General features: G+C 41.8%; 2 protein-coding genes across 17 annotated transcripts in view; one reads left to right on the forward strand and one right to left on the reverse strand.

Moving 5' to 3' along the window:
- The window catches only part of NEK1 (NIMA related kinase 1), a 47,675-nt gene extending 44,956 nt beyond the window's left edge, over positions 1 to 2,719 (reverse strand). For 4 of the 8 annotated variants that reach the window (XM_082237185.1, XM_082237184.1, XM_082237186.1 and 1 more), the window contains exon 1: positions 1,249 to 1,370. The gene's annotated coding sequence lies outside the window, so the exon portion shown is untranslated. Of the gene's footprint in view, positions 1 to 1,248; positions 1,372 to 1,412; positions 1,593 to 2,419; positions 2,439 to 2,597 lie in introns of those variants that run through there. The other 4 variants (XM_082237182.1, XM_082237183.1, XM_082237181.1 and 1 more) reach the window with 4 other exon arrangements.
- A 74-nt stretch (positions 2,720 to 2,793) lies between these two features.
- CLCN3 (chloride voltage-gated channel 3) overlaps positions 2,794 to 22,267 on the forward strand; it is a 45,606-nt gene continuing 26,132 nt past the window's right edge. For 4 of the 9 annotated variants that reach the window (XM_082237203.1, XM_082237208.1, XM_082237205.1 and 1 more), the window contains exons 1-2: positions 2,794 to 2,915; positions 7,617 to 7,793. In XM_082237203.1, coding sequence (XP_082093329.1) covers positions 7,634 to 7,793 — 160 coding nt within the window. In that variant the 5' untranslated portion in view covers positions 2,794 to 2,915; positions 7,617 to 7,633. Of the gene's footprint in view, positions 2,916 to 5,457; positions 5,557 to 7,616; positions 7,794 to 14,196; positions 14,409 to 14,479; positions 14,708 to 22,267 lie in introns of those variants that run through there. The other 5 variants (XM_082237206.1, XM_082237211.1, XM_082237204.1 and 2 more) reach the window with 4 other exon arrangements.

Below are 22,267 nucleotides of genomic sequence, written 5' to 3' on the forward strand. Positions count from 1 at the left end.
GACTGCTAGGAAATTACTGCTGGTCCACAATATGGCTGCCCAGTCACTGGCTACTATGGTCATAGGGGGCATATTTTTTCAAGTTTGAAATACCAGCACCGCTTACTAATTAGTTCTGAGGTACAATGCAACATTGGGTTTTGGACCCTACAGAGTTTGGCAGTCAATTCCATTCATCTGGGGGTGAGGAACCCATGATCTGCAGTGGTAGAGCGCATGCTTTGCAGTAACATGTCTCACATTCACGTACTGGTGTCTCCAAGTAGGGATGGTAAAGACTGCTGCCTTAAACCCTGGAAAGCCTCTGCCAGTCAGTGTTGACAAAACTGATCTAGATGGCACAACAGTCCAACTTGATACAATGCAGCTTCCTATGTTCTAGATGCTTTTTGACTCCAACTCCCGGGGTTCAATCCCCAGCGCCTCCATAGAGCCGGGGGAGATGCATCTGAACAAGCAGAGAGCAGCTATCAATCTGTACAGACAACGTTGAACTAGAGATGGACCAATGATCAGACTTGATACAAGGCAGCTTCCTAGGTCTTTCTGTATTCCCCAGATAAGGTGCACAGAATTGCAGCTCAATGCTACAACCATTCATATGATTAGTATAGCACATACACCACTTTTGCTGTTTTAGTAATGTTTCGATCTACCGCTTTGTAAAACCAGTTATGCCGAATTTTAGAAAATAAGGAGTTCGGGCCTTTCAAAGTTATCAAAATTGGTTAACTACAATCTCGTCTACGCTGTAATGAATTAGAAAATATTCAGTACAATGTAAGGCACCTTGTTTTCAACCAATTTTGATTCACTTCTCTGAAACGCCTGTAAAAAGTGGCTCGCATGTAAAGCTCTATTAGCTTTCTGTATTAGACCTGACGATACCCAGTAACTTAACTGTTCTCGATAAGTATGCTAACGGGTGGGAAGGGAGAAGCTCCTCTCACCTCACACTCCCCGTGGATGGAGTGGAGTGACTTAACAAAAAATAAATAATAATCGCCTCCGTTAACTGACTTTCAGGCCGTGGGAGTTACTCCGGGGTAATTACCCCGCATTTAAACACTGGAGCCTGCTCCATGAACCTCTGTTCCGCAGCGTGCCAGGAGGGAAGGGGCTCGCTCACCTTCCGACACCCAGGGGGCCTCGAGGAGGGAGCCTCCCCACTGCGGCCCCCGACACACCCATCGCTGCAGCAACAGCGTCGGCGACGACAAACAAACAGGGCAGAACAAGGCAACTTACTAAGCAGGAGCCCCAAGCGCGGGGAAACAGGGAGGAGAAGCAGCCAGGCACCGCTGCTGCTGCTGCAAAGCGAGCCGGGAAAGGAATATTTGCGCCCCTCCCTCCTCAGGCTTCTTGCCTCTCCAGCCCCGCCACCTCTCTGCCGAACCCCGAGCCCACCTCACCCTTTTTCCAGCTGCTCCAACCGAACCCGAGCTCCGCTCCCACCCCTTTCGCGTTGCTATAGGACGGCGACATCAAACCCGCGCCCTGCCATTGGGCGAAGCCGGGGCCCTGAAGGTTCGGATGCACCACAGAGGGAGCGCCGTCAGCGCCTGCTTACAGCTTCACCCTGGTAACGCGGGAGAGGGGAGGTCACGTGACCCAAGTACCGAGTGAAAGCCAGCGGATGGGGAAAGAGGCGGGGTTGAGGGTGAGCAGCGGGAGGCCCCTCAATGCATGCGGCTACTCCTGCCTATTATTGCGTATTAATTAATGTTTTCCCGGCCCGCTTAATGTCCGAGCATCCGTAGAGAGAGATGGAGGATGGTGGGACACGGTACAGGGAGCCTGCATAAGCATTTTCCACTTATCTATCTATGCAAGTATCTTCCTTCATCGTCTCCCAGCTGCATTGCCACCTCGTTTATTTATGTTTGGGTAACTGCACTAAACACATGTTTGCTGCCTGGACACATGCTTATTTTGAATCTTAACTCTTTTCCTACCCCCCCCTTTTTACATGGCATTGCTGAAGTGATTGCTTGATAGGCCTGAAGTATCTCCACGTCATGACCAAAGTGTGTGCTGCCAAAATGTCCTATTGCGAGAAATGTCCACATAACTCGTTAAGATTTACTTTTCAGGAACCGTGCAGCAAGGCTGCAATCCTACATAATATATGCACAGCCACCTGACAGTAAGGCTCATTGTGAATTTAGCAGGGCCTACTTCTGAGTAGACAAGAGCAGCACTGTTGCATTAGTGGGTAATCTGAACTGCACCTTAATGCGGGCAAGGAGTATTCTATATTTTTCGTATTTTAGATGCAGTGTGTGTGTGTGTGTGTGTGTGTGTGTATCAAGTATATAAAAAAAACTTATATGATTACTGTTCGTACCACACAGAATTAAAAAGTCCCAAACCCTTACAACCACCCCATCTCATGCGACGGGTCTGTTAACATTGAAACCTCAAAATGCCGCGGGGAAGACCAGCTTTGCTTATTGCAAGGCTCAGTCCTGTCACTTGGCAAAACTTCAGCCGAGCGCTACCTAAACCCAGAGCTCTGTTCCTGCGGACATTGCGAACACCAGCTAGCAGCGCTAACAACCTTGCACACAGCGCGCACGCGCGGAGCCCGAACCCACCTGCCTTTAACACGCCGGGTTAAAGCTTCCCCGGCACGGGGCGTTTGACGGTCCTGCGGCTGCGCCTGCGCGGCCGCGGAGACACTTATCTCCACCCCCTACCTTTCGCCGGCGAAGGGCGGGGTTCCGCTGAGCCGAGCGCCGATTTCCGGACGCTGATTGGCTGGCTGAGGCGTGACCTCGAGGCGTGGGCTGCGCGTGAAGCCCCACCCCCCGCGTTAGTTGGGCGGGAGGCGGCCGAGTCTCTCCGTCCGGCCCGACGGAGGGAGGATGTGTGAGCCCTTCTGGCGGGATCACCAGGCGGCGCCACACGGCCAGGTAGGGCAGGATGCGGCTGAGGCGAGGGAGCCGAGGCGGCGCCTGAGTGTCCGGGGGAGCGGGGCGGGCGATGCGGGACGCGGTTCCTCCCTCACGCGCTCCCTCCGCTGCAGGAAGGTGGTTGTGGCGTGAGGCGAGGCGGAGGGGCGCCTGCTAGAACGTGCCAGGTGATCCCGGGGGGCGAGAGGGTGAGGCGTCTGCGCTGAGGGGGTGAGCCTCTGGAAGGCTCCTCTCCTCTCCGCTGGCCAGGAAAAGGAAGCATCATGCCGCATCCTGCCGTTGCCATCGGCCCGAAGGTATCCATGGGGCGGGCAGAATGGCCAGGCCGCCTTCCTGCGCTCGCGCCCCCCCCCCTCCCGTTTCCATTGATGGAATCTGCCTCTTGCCAAAGGGAAGGCTTCCCCCTCAAGTTGGCCCAGTGGTGCTGCCCTCCAGCTGCATGGCCCCCTAGTGGGGTTTCCTTCTGAGCAAAGAAGTCCTGTGCCCTTCTGGAATCACCAAAGTTACATAGGCAACTGTAAGCTAAGTTGCTTCTGGGATGGGTTTGTGTACATGCCTACACGGAAGTAGTGCTCCCAAACAAATCTGTGGCCTTGATGTTTGGCAGCTTGTATTGCAACATTATGTGGCAATTACCGGTATGCGTTGATTTGTACTCCTCAGCAGTGGCTGTCATTAACTTGTTGGCGGATAGAAAAATACACTTGCATAGGCCTGAAGTTCTCACAAGTCTCATCCTAACTCTCGCAGAGGCGGCTGGATCCCCTCCCCCCCCCACCTGCTGCCATTTAAATGTTTTGGACTATAACTCTGGTCAGGGCAGACGGCTGTTGTAGTCTATTACATCTAGTCAACGTCAGGTTGGGGAAAGTTTCACTCACTTAATGAGCTTTTGTTTACCTAAAATATTATTATTGGAAGCTAAGCTTCATGTATCCCAAATGGACTTACAACACAAGTTGACAAAGAACAAATAGATCTTCTCTTTTCAATTCTTCTCTGCAGAAAACTTAATGTCCTTGCTGAGTTTTGGAATAAATGAAGTTTCTGCCTGTACAAAAGCTCTGTGTGATACAAGAACATCTCCCTCTCTGCAGAGGAGAGATGGGGCCCCTCTTTATTTGTTGCTCTATATGATATCAAGAGCCTTTCACGAGCTTCCCTTTCTGTGACCACCACAAACATTTTGTCCTTACTTTTAAATCTATCCATCACCTTGTCCCACCCACCCTATATTTCAGATGTTCTCCCTCATTATATGCTGTTGATCTCCACTCTTCCAGTTCTACCAGTTTGGAAACTGAAGGCACCACTCTGGATTTATTGATTGCCCTTGGTTGCTGCCTGCAGGTCTCGTATCACCAATGGATCCAGAGTGATACCTCAGATGATACAATGGAGCACTTAGAAGGCAGTCCTCTAAGTGCCTAGGTCCCAAACCGCTTAAGGCTTTGACCCATTGAAGTGGCCCCAGAAATAACTGGCAACCAATGTAGATCAAACAAAATGGGTGAAATATGGTCTGATTGCCATGTTCCAGTCAGTATTCTGGCAGCAGCATTTCGCTTGTAGTAGCAGTTTCTGTCTCTGTCTCAAACTTAAAGCATATTACAGTACTGTAGTCTAATCTGAAGGCCATTAATACTAATTTAGAGTCGTCATTAGGGGTTTGGAGCAGGTGCCACCAATGTGTGAATAACAACCAACTTTATTTTTCTATGACATCTGAGTTGGGTGTGGCTGAACAGGTCCTAACCTGGTACTTGAACACATAGTGGGCTGGATTAAAGCTAATTAGTTGAAACTGAATCTTGACAAGACTTGTGGGTAGTTCATCCCTAGGTCTGGGAGCTAGGCAAGGTGAATGTTCTGCATGGGAGTTCCATTACTGTGTTCCTTTGCAGGTTGTGCAAGCCACTATTCTGAATAATGCTTTTATAGTGTCGGATAGGGAGCACTGGGGATGAATTTATGGAGCCAAGTAGGCAGTGGCCTCAAAAAGTTTGGGAACCAGTGCTCCAACTCATAAATCTTAAGAAAAAGCTGCTTTAATGAAAGTGTTGGAGTATTGTAATTTGAGTTTTTCCATATCCCCCTGTATAACACCTTCAGGATCTCTGGAGGGCAGTTCCTAGAAGTGGATCAACTGTAAGGAGGGAACCAGGGAGGAATAAAGGCATTTATATAGTTTTGAACCTCTTTTGTCTTCCACATGCCATTCTCTTCTTCCTTCCTTCCACTGCCCCCAGTGGGGCCCCCATTTAATTTTTGCTGGGGTAAAAATGATTGCACATTGCTTTGCTGTTCAAGAGAATATCTGCAAAAATAAAATAAAATAGGCGGGTAGAGAAATGGCCACAGAGAGAGGATTCCCTCCTCTCCGCCTGCCGTGAATCCTCCCATCTATCCTGCATCAATGGTACATTCCCGTAGTTCCACTGTTAGGCGTGCCAAAGATACAACAAATTTTCATAATGGTTCCATAGTTCTTAAAAGTCATATGACTTCAGAGCACGAGTTGTGTTTCTATATAAGAAGACTGAAAGTTTAATTTCAAGACCAAAGAATAGTGAATGAAGGCACCATAAAACACTGGCATTGAATTTGGTATACTTTCAGCAAAAAAACCCCGGTTTTACAGGTAAAACAACCATTTCTGTGATATATAATACCTAGTTTACTTGATTTCATAAAGCAGTCTGAAGTATTACCTAAATTGTTAACTATATGGCTGTAGAAGTTAAAACACTTACTATCCTGCCTTGGTCTTGCACTTTATTTAGAAGTGGATCTTTGGCTTAAGTAGAACTATATCAGCACATATAAGGTTGTCACTGAGATATCAAATCATTGCATTTGTGCTTTTTGTGGCTTGTGTTCACCTGTACATTAGTTAAGCAGTTTTATTCATTTGTATTATATGAATTTGATTAAAATGGCTTGTATGTACCCTTTACTAAAACTGAAATTCTGTGCTTGTGTAACCTAAGTTACTGGCCAGTAAATGACTCAGTATTGTGACCCAAGTACTGAAAAGAGCACCTTCCTCAGTATTGAGCTTCTTGTACCCTATCTTGATGAAGACTTGTTGGTCATGCCACCATGTGGGGCTGCCTGGTTGGTATTGATCCATGACAGAGCCTTTTCTGGCAAATGCTCTCCTTTGTGAGTGAGGTACATCTGTCTCCCTCATCGTTTACCTTCAAGAGAAATTTAAGAACATTCCTATTTACTCGGACATTTGATGACTGAAAGACACCGTTCATAGAAGCCTTGCTCACTGGTCAAAATGAAGTTTTTGAACTGTTTTTAGATTTAAAAAGTTTTAGCATGTTCTGTCTGCAATCCTGGGAGCATGTCAAAGTGCAAGTAGATAAATAGGTACTGCTCAGGCGGGAAGGTAAACGGCGTTTCCGTGCGCTGCTCTGGTTTGCCAGAAGCGGCTTAGTCATGCTGGCCACATGACCCGGAAGCTGTACGCCGGCTCCCTCGGCCAATAAAGCAAGATGAGCACCGCAGCCCCAGAGTCGGCCACGACTGGACCTAATGGTTAGGGGTCCCTTTACGTATGGGAGGAAGGTTGGAATATAAATCAGATGATTAATAAATAATAGTTCTGAATGAATAAATTTTGGATCAGCATGAGGAAACCTACATGTTTATCGTAGGCTTAACATTAACAGTCTGCTTTTTATAAACTGGCTTTTAAAAAAAGTTTTGTATATAGACAATTATACTGTAAACTAGAAGTGATCCACAGCTTCATGTGCAGTATTTTCCACACATACATCAAACTTTCAACTTCTTCCTCTAGATTGAAGGGCCCTCTGGAGCAGCACCCCAAGACCTGTAAGAAGTGTTTTCTGCTAGTACAAGTTGGGTGTCCCAGTCATTATGTCTAATTGAAGTAGATAGTACAATGTATCATTAAGATAAGCAGCCTGTCATAGGTATACAGATGCAGTGATGAAAAGGTGTATTTGTATAATCACCTGAGGTGCAAAATGGATGTTCCAGGGTTATTAGAAAGACTGCCTTTCATTCACACTTTTACCTCTTCTCCCACGTGCTCTTCTCACACTTAACTTCTTCTATGCTTTCTACCCATCCCATTCCACAAAAGGAACTACAGATTGTAGCCAACTAAGTTATACGTGTAGCAGACCCATTGAAATAAATGGGCTTGACAAACTTAAGTTCATTGATTTTGGTGGGTCTATTATGAGTGTGACTTGGTCATATGCTGCCTACTTTTTATAGTTGCCTTTATAGGAAGCTGTAGGGTTGCTTTTTGAGCTACTGACTGCACAAGTTGTCCTTTCTTATTCCCTTTGTCTATCAATAAATGCTTCAGTTTTGAAGTCACATTATCCTATCTAACAAATGTCTGCTTAAGTTCATATCTCAGAAAGGAGGTAGCATAAGCATAATATTTTCATAATGAAAAATAAATATTATAGTACTATGATAGAGATTGTAGGTTGGCTTCAAAAGCATGCATGTTTTCAGAATTAAACACAAACCATGAGTGTTTTTACATGGGTAGTTGCTGCTGCTTTTGAATTATATTTATGGTAGTTGCACCTTCATTGAGCTATAATGAATTTTCCTAATACTTCAAGAAAATCTTCATATTCTTCACTTTAATGTGAATTGTGTACTTGGGCAATGCTTTATAACTTTGAATTTCTTCTTCTTCAGATAATTAAAGCAGCTAAATGGAGTCTGAACAGTTGTTCCATAGAGGTTACTACCGAAATAGCTACAACAGCATAACTAGTGCAAGCAGTGATGAAGAACTTCTAGATGGAGCCGGTGTCATCATGGACTTCCAGACCTCTGAAGATGACAATTTGTTAGATGGTGATGCATGTATTGGTAAGTCAGTAAACCACTGGTATTTCTTTTTAATTCATTGTACTTACATGCTGGTAGATTGGGCTTTTAGGATCCTCGTGGTGTGGCATTGCAACATGTTTTTGGTGTTCTGAGCATAAAAACAAAAATTCATGTCTCAGTTCAGTTGTCATAACCAAACTATAGTTTGGCATTTGAGGCCTTACCTTGGGCTCATTCACTTCAGTTCCCATCCTTGCTTCCTGTTGTACTGCAAACCATAGCTTGCCTCCAAACTCCAATTGGAAGCCATGGACAACGCTCATTGATGTCTGCCTGCTCGCACTGTAGAATTCTTTATGCAATCAGACTCCAGGTTTCTCTTCTTCCCCTCCATTCCTCTTTCCCCCCTCAGATCTGCTCAGGAGGGTCTGCCAGGGCATCTTTAGGGGTGGGAGCTGCAGTGAGGAGGAGAGGCCCCATTGCCCAAACTGATGCCTGCTTGTGCTGTGCTGAATCTTGCGCCAGGGTTTCAACTGGATTTGTGTGGTATGGTAACTATAGTTTGCCCAGTTCGGACACAGCACTAATAGGAAGAGCAGGATAAAATTTAACTGTAAGTAGCAAGGAGGTGGTGGAGGATGAATGGTGCAGAGATGAACAGTGCACATGAGCCAAAGGCACAACCCTAACAACAAAACAATGGTTTTGCAATACCTGAATTAGACTTTAATATAGTATAGTATCTTTCAGAATGTTGTGAACTGTAAAATGACTTTCTCATTAGATTAGTTTTAGCACTCCACATACTATTTTAAGATTTTCTGATATATTTCTTCATTTGAAGAAATACTGGCGTTATGAACAGTACAGACAGCCCCCCGTTTATGTGTGGGTTACGTTTTGAGGCACCTCATGCGTCGGTGAAATTGCGTATAATTGAAACCCATTGAAAAAGCCTGCAAACACACCATTTCACCCTTTTCGTGATGTTTCAGTGATGACTTTATGATGTTTCTGAGTTTGGTGCGATACATGGTCATGTACATATTGAACACGTGTAAATGGGGCTGCCTGTATTATTAGCTTTTCAAAGCTAACATGTTTTAATTTTTTTACAGTTTCGTTAAATGTGGTTGGCATAACTTAATGACTAGCATTACTCCATGATTCAAGAAGCACAGATGCTTCTTGAGGCTATTTGGGAACAATAACGGATGAATACTGAGACTTGCCGTGACTAAATTGGCTGTCCATAAATTGCAGGAAGAAAATGTGCAAATCTGTTCTTTTTAAGCTTTAGTAAGAAAAGTTTTAAAGGGAAAGATACAATGTGTTAATTTGTTGAAGGACATTGTGTTTGTGCTAAATTGTTTTTATTCCTAGAAATATCAACAAGGAACATAATGGAACATTGGTCAGGGCTTGTCAAAGAACAATAGCTTTAGATGAATTAGTTTAAGCAAATAAGGCACAAACATTCATATGGTGAAGGAACTAGTTGCAGAAATCTGAGCCCTTAGTAATACCTTTCCAAACTTGTGAAGGAGTATAATGCCCCTGAAGATTATGATCATCATATATGTGCCACACTTTTAAAACGTTATAGTTGACTTGAATCTCTGGAATAGAACTGTAACTATTAATAACAAAGTTTGATACTCTTAACAGCTGCTTCACAACTGCACACACTGGCAATTTCAGTTGTAATTTAAGTCAGGGGTCAACAACCTACTTGGGCTTGTTATGGGCACTGCACACACTGCATCGCAACCTATTCTGTTGACTACAATGACATGCTTCTTTCAAGTCTTAATTTCAGTAGGAGGAGACCCTACAAGCCCCAGGGAAAACTTCTCTGGGCAAATGTGTGCCAGCGGGCACTGCATTGGCAATCCCTGATTTAAGTAATAGACACTTGAAAGGGGATCTTTCCTGTGTTAAGTATATATTAGGTTGCAGTGCAGTAGCTTACGAAACTTTCCAGTAAGTATCAGGCCTCTCTTTCCTCTCCACTCCTAGAATGGACAGTCAAAAAGGCCACTATTTTGATGTACTAGTTTTCCTGATACTTAATACTATTTTTCACACTGTTCATTGGCTTACTTGTCCATCAAAATCACTCTTCATAAATGCTTTCCTTAACACATCAGGGCTTCATCTAGCCTTGTCATATCCTTACTGTCCTTCTGCCAATCTCTGTTCTCTGTATTGAGAGGAATACAGCCAGCTTCCTCATATGTACTAACTAGGAAGAGAAGCAGTACAGTGGTACCTTGGTTCTCAAACTTAATCGGTTCCGGAAGTTTATTCCAAAACCAAAACGTTCCAAAACCAAGGTGCACTTTCCCATAGAAAGTAATGCAAAACAGACTAATCTGTTCCAGACTTTGAAAAACAACCACTAAAACAGCAATTTAACATGAATTTTACTATCCAACAAGACCACTGATCCATAAAATGAAAGCAATAATCAATGTTCTATACTATAAAATAAGACAGTATTGTAGATGATAAAAATTAAAATTATTTTTTTTCTTACTTGCACTGATAATAGTCATTGTTTGGATGGGGGGCTTTTATCCATTTCAGCAGACTCAATCAATCAATCAATCAATCATAAAACGAAAAACAGGCCACAGTCACAAAAATGAAAAAGCCACACAAACAAAAATGCAAAAAATAGCAAAAACAAAAGCACCAAATATCACCTCGGAACACTGCAATCAGAAATGGAAGGCTTTAATTACGATGCGTGGGGCGGCGACAACTTAAATTAGCTGCTCAAGGATACAGACGGGATGAAAAAAACCTTTATTATGATGGGGGGACTTAAAATTGCCTTTCAAGGGTAACATGGCATGAAAAAAGCCTTAATTACTATGCGGGGGACTCAAATGAGCTGCGCAACAGTGAAAACAGAAGCTCAGGAGCACGTTCGGCTTCCGAGGCAAAGTTCGAAAACCGGAACACCTACTTCCGGGTTTGCAGCATTCGGGTTCTGAGTTGTTTGGGAACCAAGCTGTTCAAAAACCGAGGTACCACTGTATTTCAGATCTCAGATCCCTTGCTTTTGTGGTGGAAATTTGATGCTGGGTCTGTGTGTACGTATCTGCTGTTTGTCTTGCTCTTTCTTCTGGGATATCTCCTGAGATATGCCAACTCTTTTATCCTATTTTGGGGGCATGCCAGAAAAATGGGAAGGGGTGCAGAGTTGATTTCCCTCATTTAGTACAAACATCCGTTTCTCCTCTGAGTTCCCTGCCATGTTTGGAAAGGGAATCATTATGCTGGGCATGGGTGCTTACCTACGGGGAAGAGATACTTGCTGCTAAGGAGACTTCTGGTTCCCCAATGGTCTCTTTATTTTTCAGCATTCTAGTTTTATATTGTTCAACCATAAACTGTTGCAATCATGCATAGATATGTGGTGTTGTTGTTTTGCACTCAGAGAAATTAAAAACTTGTCTCAATGTGTAGGAGTACCATATATTGAATTAAGAAAACAAATGTGGCAGGGAATGCTCTTTTGTCAGTACCAGAGCTACAGGAAGAACAGTGTCTTTTACAAGAGATAATTAATAGGATCTCCTGCATTGTAGCACTTCATCTATGTAATTCCATGGAGATGCAACAGGTGGCCTATTTTTCCTGGTTTTTGGTGCTCTGTAAAATTTTCAGCCACATGTGTGTGGTTTTTTTAAAGTATTATTGATTGTGTGATTTGTTTCCTCTTCTGCTGTTTGGTTTCCTCTATGCTTGTAAGTAGATCATAGTTGTACTTGTTAGATTGGTAGGTAATAAATGTATTTGTTGTTTTCATTGTGTTTTAAAGTTCCATTGTGTAAAAACCACTTTGAGATTTTTTTAAAAAATGAAGAGCAGTATGTAAATAAAATAAATATTTACTTATGTTCAGGTTTATCCAGGAGGCAATGACTGGAGGTTAAAGCGTGGCTGAAGATTTCAATGCTATGTTTTTGAAGTTGCCAATAACAGTTAACACATTTAGATCCTTGGCTAATTTTGTGTTAATCCATGCTCCCCACAACAGCCATGTTATGTTATGCCCCACACCCCTGTAACCATATTGTATTCTTCATGAAAAGCTTTTCAAATTTTTCATGTTGATGACACAATTTTTAGACATGCGTCATTTTGTGACACAGTAATTCAGTTTTATTAGCAGACTGGAGGTTAAACCAAACCCTTTCCAACCCCTAGAGGAGCGCAGGAAGCATTTGCGCGACACACCTACACACTAAAGTGTCACAACACACAGTTTGGAAAGCTCTGGCCTAACAAATTAAAATCCCATCTCCCAATGTCCTAGTTTCATCCATTCACTGAGACTATTCAGCGGCACTTGTCTAACTGACCCTGTATGTGAAACAGGCAGATTTCAGAGAAAGCTAACTTGAAAATTTTAGCTTTCAACCTTGTATCTTGCAACCTAAAATTTGCTTTAGGACTAGCTCGGGTGGCGGTTAGGCATTGGAATAATGTGTTGCGCTGTGTGGAAGTGCTAGGTATGGCCATCGCCTATGCCTTCAATTTTTAGGGGTATTCCGTTAAAGGAATCTGGCGGTCGTGTATTCTGTCCGATGCCTGCTTGGCGGGAGGCCATGGCACGACCCTCGGTGACAGCAGGGGTGAGCCTATAGTCGGATTAGCATCAACAGGCTCCACCTACTGGTGAAGAACCCACTTGTTTCGATCCAATGCCTAAGCCAATACCTTTTCAATGCTGTAACCAATAAAGTTGTGGCCTTTTCTAGCCAATTAACCTTATATCACGTGTCCATGTGTCTTCATTTCACTTCACCGGGGTCGGGTCCTCGAACCACAACCTAAAATTTGCTTTAGGACTGTACATACATACTTCCCCATGTGATTGGTGTCAACATACATCATGACCGCTGATTTTTCCCCAACACTATCTACTGGACTATATATACAAAAAGTGACATCCACAACTACAATAAGTGATATCATCTGCAACCAAACCATCATATGGCCTGCATGTTTTTTTCAGAATATTATCATTTTTTAAGGTGAAAGTATACCAATTTGTAAGGGACGCAGGTGGCGCTGTGGGTTAAACCACAGAGCCTAGGACTTGCCAATCAGAAGGTCGGCAGTTCGAATCCCGTTGCTCGGTCCCTGCTCCTGCCAACCTAGCAGTTTGAAAGCATGTTAAAGTGCAAGTAGATAAATAGGTACTGCTCCGATGGGAAGGTAAATGGTGTTTCCGTGTGCTGCTCTGGTTTGCCAGAAGCGGCTTAGTCATGCCAGCCACATGACCCGGAAGCTGTACGCCGACACCCTCGGCCATTAAAGCGAGATGAGCCCCGCAACCCCAGAGTCAGTCATGCCTGGACCTAATGGTTAGGGGTCCCTTTACCTTTACCTTTTATACCAGTTTGTGGATGTTGGGGCAAGATTGTGCTTCAGAAGCTAGAACAGGACAAGTATTAGCATTTGTCCAGAGCAAATTAACACTTGTTTTGATGTTCACAAGTCAAAATGTGTTGGTATTTATTTCTGGACAAAAAATTAGCGTCAAACCTCCATATCCAGAGAATCAAAATTTTCACTAAAATCAGTTACCATGTATTATATACAGCCTTTCTGATGAAGAGTAGAGTTTAAACAGCATTCAAATTCATTCTTAAATCTCCAGGAATCCTTACATTATGTGTTTCAATATGATTGTTTTATTGTAGAACAGTGGCAGTTTGCTAACTCAGTGTATTGGGACGTCCACGAACCAAATGGCAATCCATGTTGAATGAGATACAAATGGGAAGATAATAGGCAGCCTGGTTCTGCATATAGTTACTTTGAAGTAAATCTCACGGGCTTCAGTTGGATTTCTAAGTGTGCCAACGATATAGGCTTTTAATAACATTTCTGTCGTTGAAGTGAATGTAATGACACGAGAAAGGCTAAACTGCATTAAATCTGTCTCTGTAATTTGAGAGACTCTCCCCTCCCTCCTTTTTTGGTATGATAAAATGTTCCTGTTTCTAAGCCACTCGTATGCTTTGTGCTCTTATTACTGGTCATATTAGTTATGGATCTGTGTATTTAAAATAAAAGACACTGAATTGAGTGAGATAAGTCTTCTCTCCTCCATCCCACTTTGTTCTTTTTTGAGGAATTAAATTTAAGTATTTGGTTTGTATATAAAAAAGCACAAGGGCAAACATGGCTGCCTTTTCAGTGCTGCTATTTTTACATTAGTGTTAGCTTGGGCAGCTGGGTTTGGTTTATATTCTCCTAAACCAGTTCATTCTGTTTTACTTCAAGTGTAGTCACCTTCAGAAATAGCAGGCTTTTTAGATTAAGTCTGCCGTTCCACCTTTAAGCACTCCTAGATTGTAGCCAGTAGCAACCAGGCTGCAATAATTTCCCTTTGATGACATCATCGATTGTGGAAGAACAGAGTTGCTGCAACAAGCCAGCCCACAGTCCAAATCCTGATCGAATATGGCAGCTTCCCAGCCCGCTGCTGTTCTATAAGAAATGACTTGGTCGTTCTGATCTTAGAAGCCCTCTGTTTGTCTATTACACTCATGGAAGTATCTTCTGATCCTTATTTACCGTACGATGGGGGAGGAGACGGCATTCCACTGAGAGAGTTGCATAAAAGAGGTATATCAGATTCATGTTGTGATTCAGTTTCTTGTATGCCTTCTCGTGTGTGTGTGTGGCAGGTTGCTTTCAGATCTAGAGATGAGTTATTAATTGCTTATTAAATGCTGCACTGATTTGTCAAGCCCCCCCCCCCGATATGTTTCATACTGGGGGGAAACAGGCAGTACTGGCCCTTTGGCAGCATTTTTTTTAAAATTGACGGATTAGTTCTGCTTCAGATCACATTGGCTGGTGACTCCATCTTCGCTATCTGGCATTCTTCTTAAAGAGCGCAAAACCCAACCTTTCTCTTTTATGTAAGTCGTGAAATAAGCTCTGTAGTAATGGCTGCTCATAGCTTGACTGACAAGAATTAATTAAGGAAGCTGTTTCTTCTCTTGAGAGAACTTAAAGGAGAATGCTGTTTGTACTAGGCTTTGAAGTTTCTGTGCGTGCTCCTATAGTTAACTCCTTCATGGCATTCTGCAAGCTTGGTGCAATGAATTTACTGCATGACTCAAAACAGCCATTTTAATCTAAAAATATAATAGCTGTATTTGTTACATTTCAATTCACAGGAAATTATATACCTTTAAGGGAAGAGTATCACAATTATAGGTTGTCCGTTATTTTTTTTCCATGTAGATGTGTACATGTTCAGAGAAATTGCAGGTGCTTTCAGGCGTTTTAGGGGTATAGCCTGTTTTCATGATGTTTTGGGGTATTTACAGTGCTGAATCAGTACACCCAACATAATGAAAATTATCTAGGAACTATGCTTTTCACCACCACTAGTCCAAATGGCAGACGTGCATTTTGTAGAATCAGTATGGGAGGCACACACTAAAGGAGACATTTATAAGGAAGTATTGTGCAAAACGGAAGACAAGTTTGTGTTTCTGTTTTGTCATACTGCTTCCTCTCCCATTTATCAGTGAATCCTAGAACTGGATGTATGCAGGGGGCGACTGCCTGAATGTAATTTAAATCAGAGTTTTGTTTTGTAATGAAGACACTAAGTGTACTAAAGCATACAGTGTAAATACTGTTACAGCTAAGAATCTATTATTAATTTTTAATATTGTTTATTACTTGAAAGTTGAGTTTGTCCTGAAGTTGTATTCATATATACCGAGCTAGATAATTTTCATTCGAGCCTCTCTAAGTACGTCACAGAACTAAAAATAAAATGTTGCCAGTATGTTTTTTGTTTCAGATATTGGGTTTTGGGAGCTTGAGGTTAGGCTACTCACAAATGGCAGCTTTATCAGACCTGTCAGGAGTAAGTATGGACCAATGGTACCAAATAGTATGGGAAACAGCCTTATTAGAAAAACTAACCAATAAACTGAAACTGACATGGGGACAAATGGAAGAAGATGCCTTCACCCCGGTATGGCTCCCTTTTATCACATACACAATCTAACAAGACAACGACAAAAATCCACCAACAGCATACGAATCAATATGGCTAATCTGATTCAAAAGCACCCACCCACCCCACTCACGCATGAAAACAAAGCTCACCACAGCCAATCACAAGCAAACAACCACACCCTAGGCCAACCCCAACCTCTCTCACCACCAAAGGAACACAGGGGAATAGTAAAGAGAACCCTCGCAAGCGAAGCTGACACAAAACCCCACACATACATTAAGTAAAATAGAAACATCGCCACCCGACTCCACCCCCACTCACCATAGCCCCCTCCACCTCTTTACCCCCTTTTCTTCCTAATGTAACGCTAATGTCTCGACAAATGAAACTGATCTGTAGAAAATGTAACTTGAAAAAAGAGACATTGCACATACTTTTGTAAACTAAGAAATCTTTAATAAAAAATACATTTAAAGAAATAGCTTTATCTCCATAAAGTACATTTTAATGCATTTGTGGCAGGTTCGTCTTTGTGCACTAGATTTCATTACTGAAGAAAAGTAAGCAAGGCAAGGGTTTGTCCAGTCAGCATTGTTGTAACTGCTTCAACATGCGCCACTTTGTACATAATCCTCTCTAAGGTTCCTTCTTGAAGTATCAGAAGCTAAGATGTCTGTCGCTTTGTACAATAAGTCTTGGAGCTAGTCTTCAACTATGTTACTTCTGTGATAAATTAATCATATTGTGGTTGTGTGCCATAGAAGCTTGTTTGGGCTTGTGATAGGTTGCCAAATGTTGAATTGATGAGGTTTTTAAATAATTATTTCAATGAGTAAAGGTAAAGGTAAAGGTACCCCTGCCCGAACGGGCCAGTCTTGACAGACTCTGGGGTTTGTGCGCCCATCTCACATCTATTGGCCGGGGGCCAGCGCTGTCCGAAGACACTTCCGGGTCACGTGGCCAGCGTGACAACGCTGCTCTGGCGAGCCAGAGCCGCACACGGAACGCCGTTTACCTTCCCGCTGGTAAGCGTTACCTATTTATCTACTTGCCCCCGGGGGTGCTTTCGAACTGCTAGGTGGGCAGGCGCTGGGACCGAGCAGCGGGAGCGCACCCCGCCGCGGGGATTCGAACCGCCGACCTTTCGATCGGCAAGCCCTAGGCGCTGAGGCTTTAGCCCACAGCGCCACCCGCGTCCCTTATTTCAATGAGTACTCTTGTACAATTTAATATATACACACTGACATGGGCCATTTTCAAAAAATGTTCTTTGAAACTAAGCTTATAGTCTTTGCTCCCTTCCTTGGGAATAAGTGCCATTGAACATAATGAGAGCCCAGGAAGATAATTTGTCCATCTAGCTCATAATTATTTATACTGGCTGGCAGTGGCTGTCCAAGATTTCAGACAGGATTCTATCCCAACCCTACCAGGAGATGACAGGGATTGAACCTGGGACCTTCTGCATGGAAAGCAGATGCTGTACCACTTGGCTATGGCCCTTCCCCCAGTGAAACTTACTTCTGAGTAATATGCATAGAATGGGGCTTCGTGATTGGTTTTTTTTTGGCAAAGGGGTTTTGAGGTGTCCAAAGTGCTGATCTGGTGCATTCAACATGTATAAAGAGGACAGCTTTCAGATTGTTGAGGTGTATTAATTTTGCAGTGAGGCACAGAAGCAGCCTGTCTTAAGTGAGTAGAACATAAATCTGAAGTCAGAAATTCCATCTTATGATTCACTCACAGTCAGGCGCTCTGTGTTTCTCTACTGAGCACATTTTTCTTATAGAAGACTCTGATTGGCACAACATGTATGCAACTTTACACAGGCTTTAAGAAAACTGATCTTCTTAGGGAGTGTAAACGTGGCAGGTGGTGTTTTAGGGAGTGTTAATAAGAAAGGAAGGCATTCAGGAAGCTCCAGTTGTTGCTCAAGTTTTTTTTAGTAATCTTAACTACATTCAGCAATTTTATCACAATTTTGAAGTGAAAAATTCAATAAAGCTTTGTTTATTCATTATGTATTTCTTAAAATTTATACACGGTTTGATTGTAAAAAAACTCAAAGCGGTTCACAAAAAAAACCACAATAATATTGACAACAATAATTTAAGACTCTGGAAAAGTTAAAATAATAATAGACTGAAAATGGATTAAAACTCTCATCAGCTTTCTAAACATTTGGGTAGGCTTTTCAAAATAAGAATACTTTTAGCAGCAACTAAAGTTTATACTTCCACTGGTTATTCCATGTCTATTAAAAATAACTCACTTCATTAGCTTTCCTGCAAAGGTTCAAATTTAAGCCAACACAACTGGCAAAATTATATCTTTATTGAGCCACTTTTTAAATAGGTCGTTCATGTGAATGTCACATGGATATTAAAATAAGAAATGGAAAGTTATAAAAACAGCCTTTCAAAGCAAGTTATAATATATATATCTATTCAAATAAGTGTCTTTGGAAAAGGACCAGGAAATTTCTTGTATTTCAGCTTTTGCAGGTGTCATAAGAAATTAAAAGCAGTGTCATAAAACTCATGTCTGTATAAAGTGCTTATGGGTGGAGAGAAATCCGGTTCCTCAGCTGGAAGGGTGGGAAGGCCTTTTCTTTGGATGCACCTGGATCTGTTACTGTATACCCAGTATTGCACTTATATCTGGAGATTAACATCTATGTTACACAAAATTCTTTTGTGCTCTTTAAATTGCTTCTTTTGTTGATCCCAATGATTCTTATAAGTCAAGGCTAGATTATGTTGGTTTTGCAATATATTTTCAACAGGCATGATTAGCCTTTACAAAGCTAATGGAGCTACCAGTTCTTGCAGGTTACAGTCTTGCATTAGTTGCTAGACATTCCTTGTATATTCCAAACATTATACCAGTGACCTGCTGGAACATCCATACTAAGGAGCAAATGCTAATGGTTGAAGCTAACTGTCTCCCTGTAGTGGTTATTGACTTATCTGATGTGAAAGTGTATTTAGTTGATGTTAAAGGATTACTCTAATTAAAATGAACAAAGGACATTGTGGTACTTCAAGACTCTTAGTATTTGCAGCAATAGACTAAAAGGTATACCTGAATCTGTTTCTTCATTAAACTGTATAATGAATAGTGTTTAAAAGCCAAATTCAGTGAAATGCCATGCTGACTGCCCAAAGAGTATGGGAAAGAATAATTATGGTTTGTAAGGAGCTGTATGCTCTTCTAATACTGTACTTTGGTCTCTCTTGTACTGGCATGCTTAATTATAGGGAAGACTGTCCTTTGCTTTTTGGGGACACTAGCAGTGCCAGGGTTTTCTGCACCACCTTCTCTGAGTCTAAAATAATGGCTCCATTTGAACGTGGGTGTCCTTATGTCCCTATTCCACAACAGGCAGTTGTGGCCCATCTACTGTGCTACGCCTCTGTCTGACATGCTGAGCCTCTTCCTCTTCACTTATCAGTGTTTCTCCCACATCCATTTTAATGGTTTCCTAGTACCTCCTTCCTGGGTCAGTAACGATACATGGGATCTCAAGCTCCCAGAATAGATCTATCCATAGTTTTATTTCCTGTTCTGCTGCAAGTAGACCTACCATTTCTCCTTCTTTAAATGTCACATGACATATTACATTGCTTTAATCAGGAACAAACTTTTAGAAAAACAGAAAGTCCAACCCTCCAGGTTTCTTGAATATTGCACAGTACTGCGAGAAAGTACTGTGTTGAGTTTAATAATAACAAATAGCAGATCCAGTTAGCAAGCATGGCTTGAACAAGTTTCATCTTAGCAGTTGGTAGACATGAATGGCAATCTTCAGTTATTAAATATAAATGATGCATTGAATGCATGATCTCAGGTTCCTTTAGTTTGCCTTTGTACTGTTTTTCTCTTGCCACAGTACTATATGTCAGAATCCATTCTATCCTATTCTACTGACATTCTACAGTTACTTTAAAATCAAATTACATCCCCATTGCTTCTACAGTCCAAGAACAAAACAAAATGGGGGGGGGGGAGATTCTTAATGAAAACCGCTTATGCAGTTTGATTGCATAGAAGCATTGAGTTGTTCATAGGGTAAAGGGAACTATATATTCTGCATTCTCAGTTATTTGGATTTATAAATGTTTTGGTAGAGTCATCTTATGCTAGAGGCTGAGATTATGTGCTGCTTTGGTTATGTATGCAACACATGTTCTAGAAAAGCTGTTCCAAATGTGGTTGTGACCTAGTTGCTTTAAAACTGATCTAGATGGTTTTATTTTTTATTTTTTAAATATTATTTGCCACACTAATAGTTTTGAATGTATAAATAATAGCAACCTGCAAATCAAAAGGTTTAGGGCAGGCTATAACCAAAATGAAGATAAACACGAGCTACAGCTAGGAAGTGCCTTAACTAGCAGTATTAAAATATTAGGTTCTGTTAACCTTAAAGTAATATTATAATATAATGGGAAGTTCTCTATTATACATGTGCTTCCATTCATACCCAAGGTGTACACTGCACTTCAACCTGTTCAGATAGCTGCATACAACAGATTCAGTTGCATTTCACAGTATTACAACAAAAATGTGCACAACATTTGAGCTAGATCCTATGTTTGTTTTATTTTTATTTAACTAAATTTATATAGTGCTTTATTATTTTAAAAAAATTATCCGAGTAGTTTACAAAACAGTAACTGCATAGCATCATATTTTTGAACGTTGAAAGAAATATTTTTTTTTGTGGTTTGACAGTTGCATTCTGTGTCATTGTGAGATGAGGTGGGTGGTGTCCACATTTTTTTTCACATTTCCAAATGTGTGAATTATCCCTCAAAGGATGGCAAATCCTTGTCTAGTCAGCACACTACACTACCATATTCCATAACAAAATGAATAGGCATCATGGCATCCATTACATGTCTCCCTCTGCTAACATTATAGTGATGGTGAAATTTGGCTTCAAAATTTAAACTACCCACGCACTACATTATTTTGCCAGTACTTGCTACCATATGCGATTAAAGCATACTTTAATTCAGGCTTGTAAAGGAGGATGCACCTGTAGTTTTCACCAAAATTGAAAAGAAAGGTATGATATTCCTGTATTAAAACCAGAGTTTTCACCATGTTTAAACTTGCCGGCACATTCATAGGCCTCATCAGGTAGGTAAAAAATATTGTTAACAGCTCAACAAGCATTTTTTAAAAAAGCTATAACATTTTGAGGCTTACAATAGTGGATTTTAATATAATGTTTTGCTACTTCAGTATCTAGTGTAGAGTGATATTCTAGTGATACTCCATTTATCTAGTGTAGACAACACTTATGATTCCATCATTAATTGGCCTTTGAGAAGGAATGGATGAGTTTTTCCCTACAACTGGGTGCATGTCACATTTCAACATTGTTCAGTCTTCCCCACTAGGCTGGTCTACTCTTTTGAGATCCCACCAGAAAGTTTATCCATGTGCTGCAGCAACTCAGCTTTTTATTTAACTAACCCAGTCTGCTGATTGGTGCTGACTTCAGGCCCTGCTTTTGGCAGTGGTAGGCACACTAGAGAGATCCTGATGGGGACTTTTGTAGCATAGCTAATTCCAACAGACTTGCTGTCACTGCCCATCAGCTGATCAGCATTGACAGCGGGTTTGCCAAGGAACATTTGGGTACAGAAATTAAGGCTCCTGATTGTTCGTCAGCAGCTGGGCTTCTACTTGCCCTAACTAGAAAGACTATAACACTGGCAATTACTTGGGAATTTATTTAACTTTTAGGGCACCACTTGAAGTATGAAACCTTGCATGTGCTTTGCCATTGCTTATGAAGGCGAGCCTCCTGGCCATTCCACTTCTCTTTATCCTTGCTGTGAGGATGAGGTTGGAAGCTTCCGCTTCCATTGTTTATTTCACCCAAACTGTAAGCTGAGTTTATTCTTAACAATGGCCTGTTGAAACAAGGTAGGTTTATAAACCATTGTTTTAAGTTGGCTTGTTTGAAACAACCATATTAATATTGCCCACATATTGCTCAGTTTGGACAAAACAACAACAACAAGCTGTGGTTGGTTATAAACAGAAATAACCCAGTTTTCTGAAGGTGTTGAACTATATCTCTTCACTCCTGTTTTTAAAAGTGTTACTTGAAACTTGTTAGTTAATATACTTGCAGTGTGACCTACTTTCATAGTGTCGTCATGACCCAAGGACATTTTCACAACATTCCTCGAGCTATACTGATTCTCTAATAGCATAGTGGTGAATGGAAGGCAGTTATTTGTGTGGGATATTTTTTTTGGGGGGGAGAGGGGTGGACCTGGAGAATATGCAGGGAAGTAGGAGGAAATATTTACATAAGCGATATTACAGAACACAAAAACAAATTGTGAGATAAGACAACCTTTTTTCAATCCCCCTGATATCTTTTTTGAGTACAGTAAAAATAATCTGTTTATAAATTTGTACATAGAATTGAGGGGGTTTGTGGAATCTGTTTGACCACATACTAACCCATTTG

Source organism: Podarcis vaucheri (assembly GCF_965113315.1).
Source record: "Podarcis vaucheri genome assembly, chromosome: 9".
Lineage (NCBI taxonomy): Eukaryota > Metazoa > Chordata > Lepidosauria > Squamata > Lacertidae > Podarcis > Podarcis vaucheri.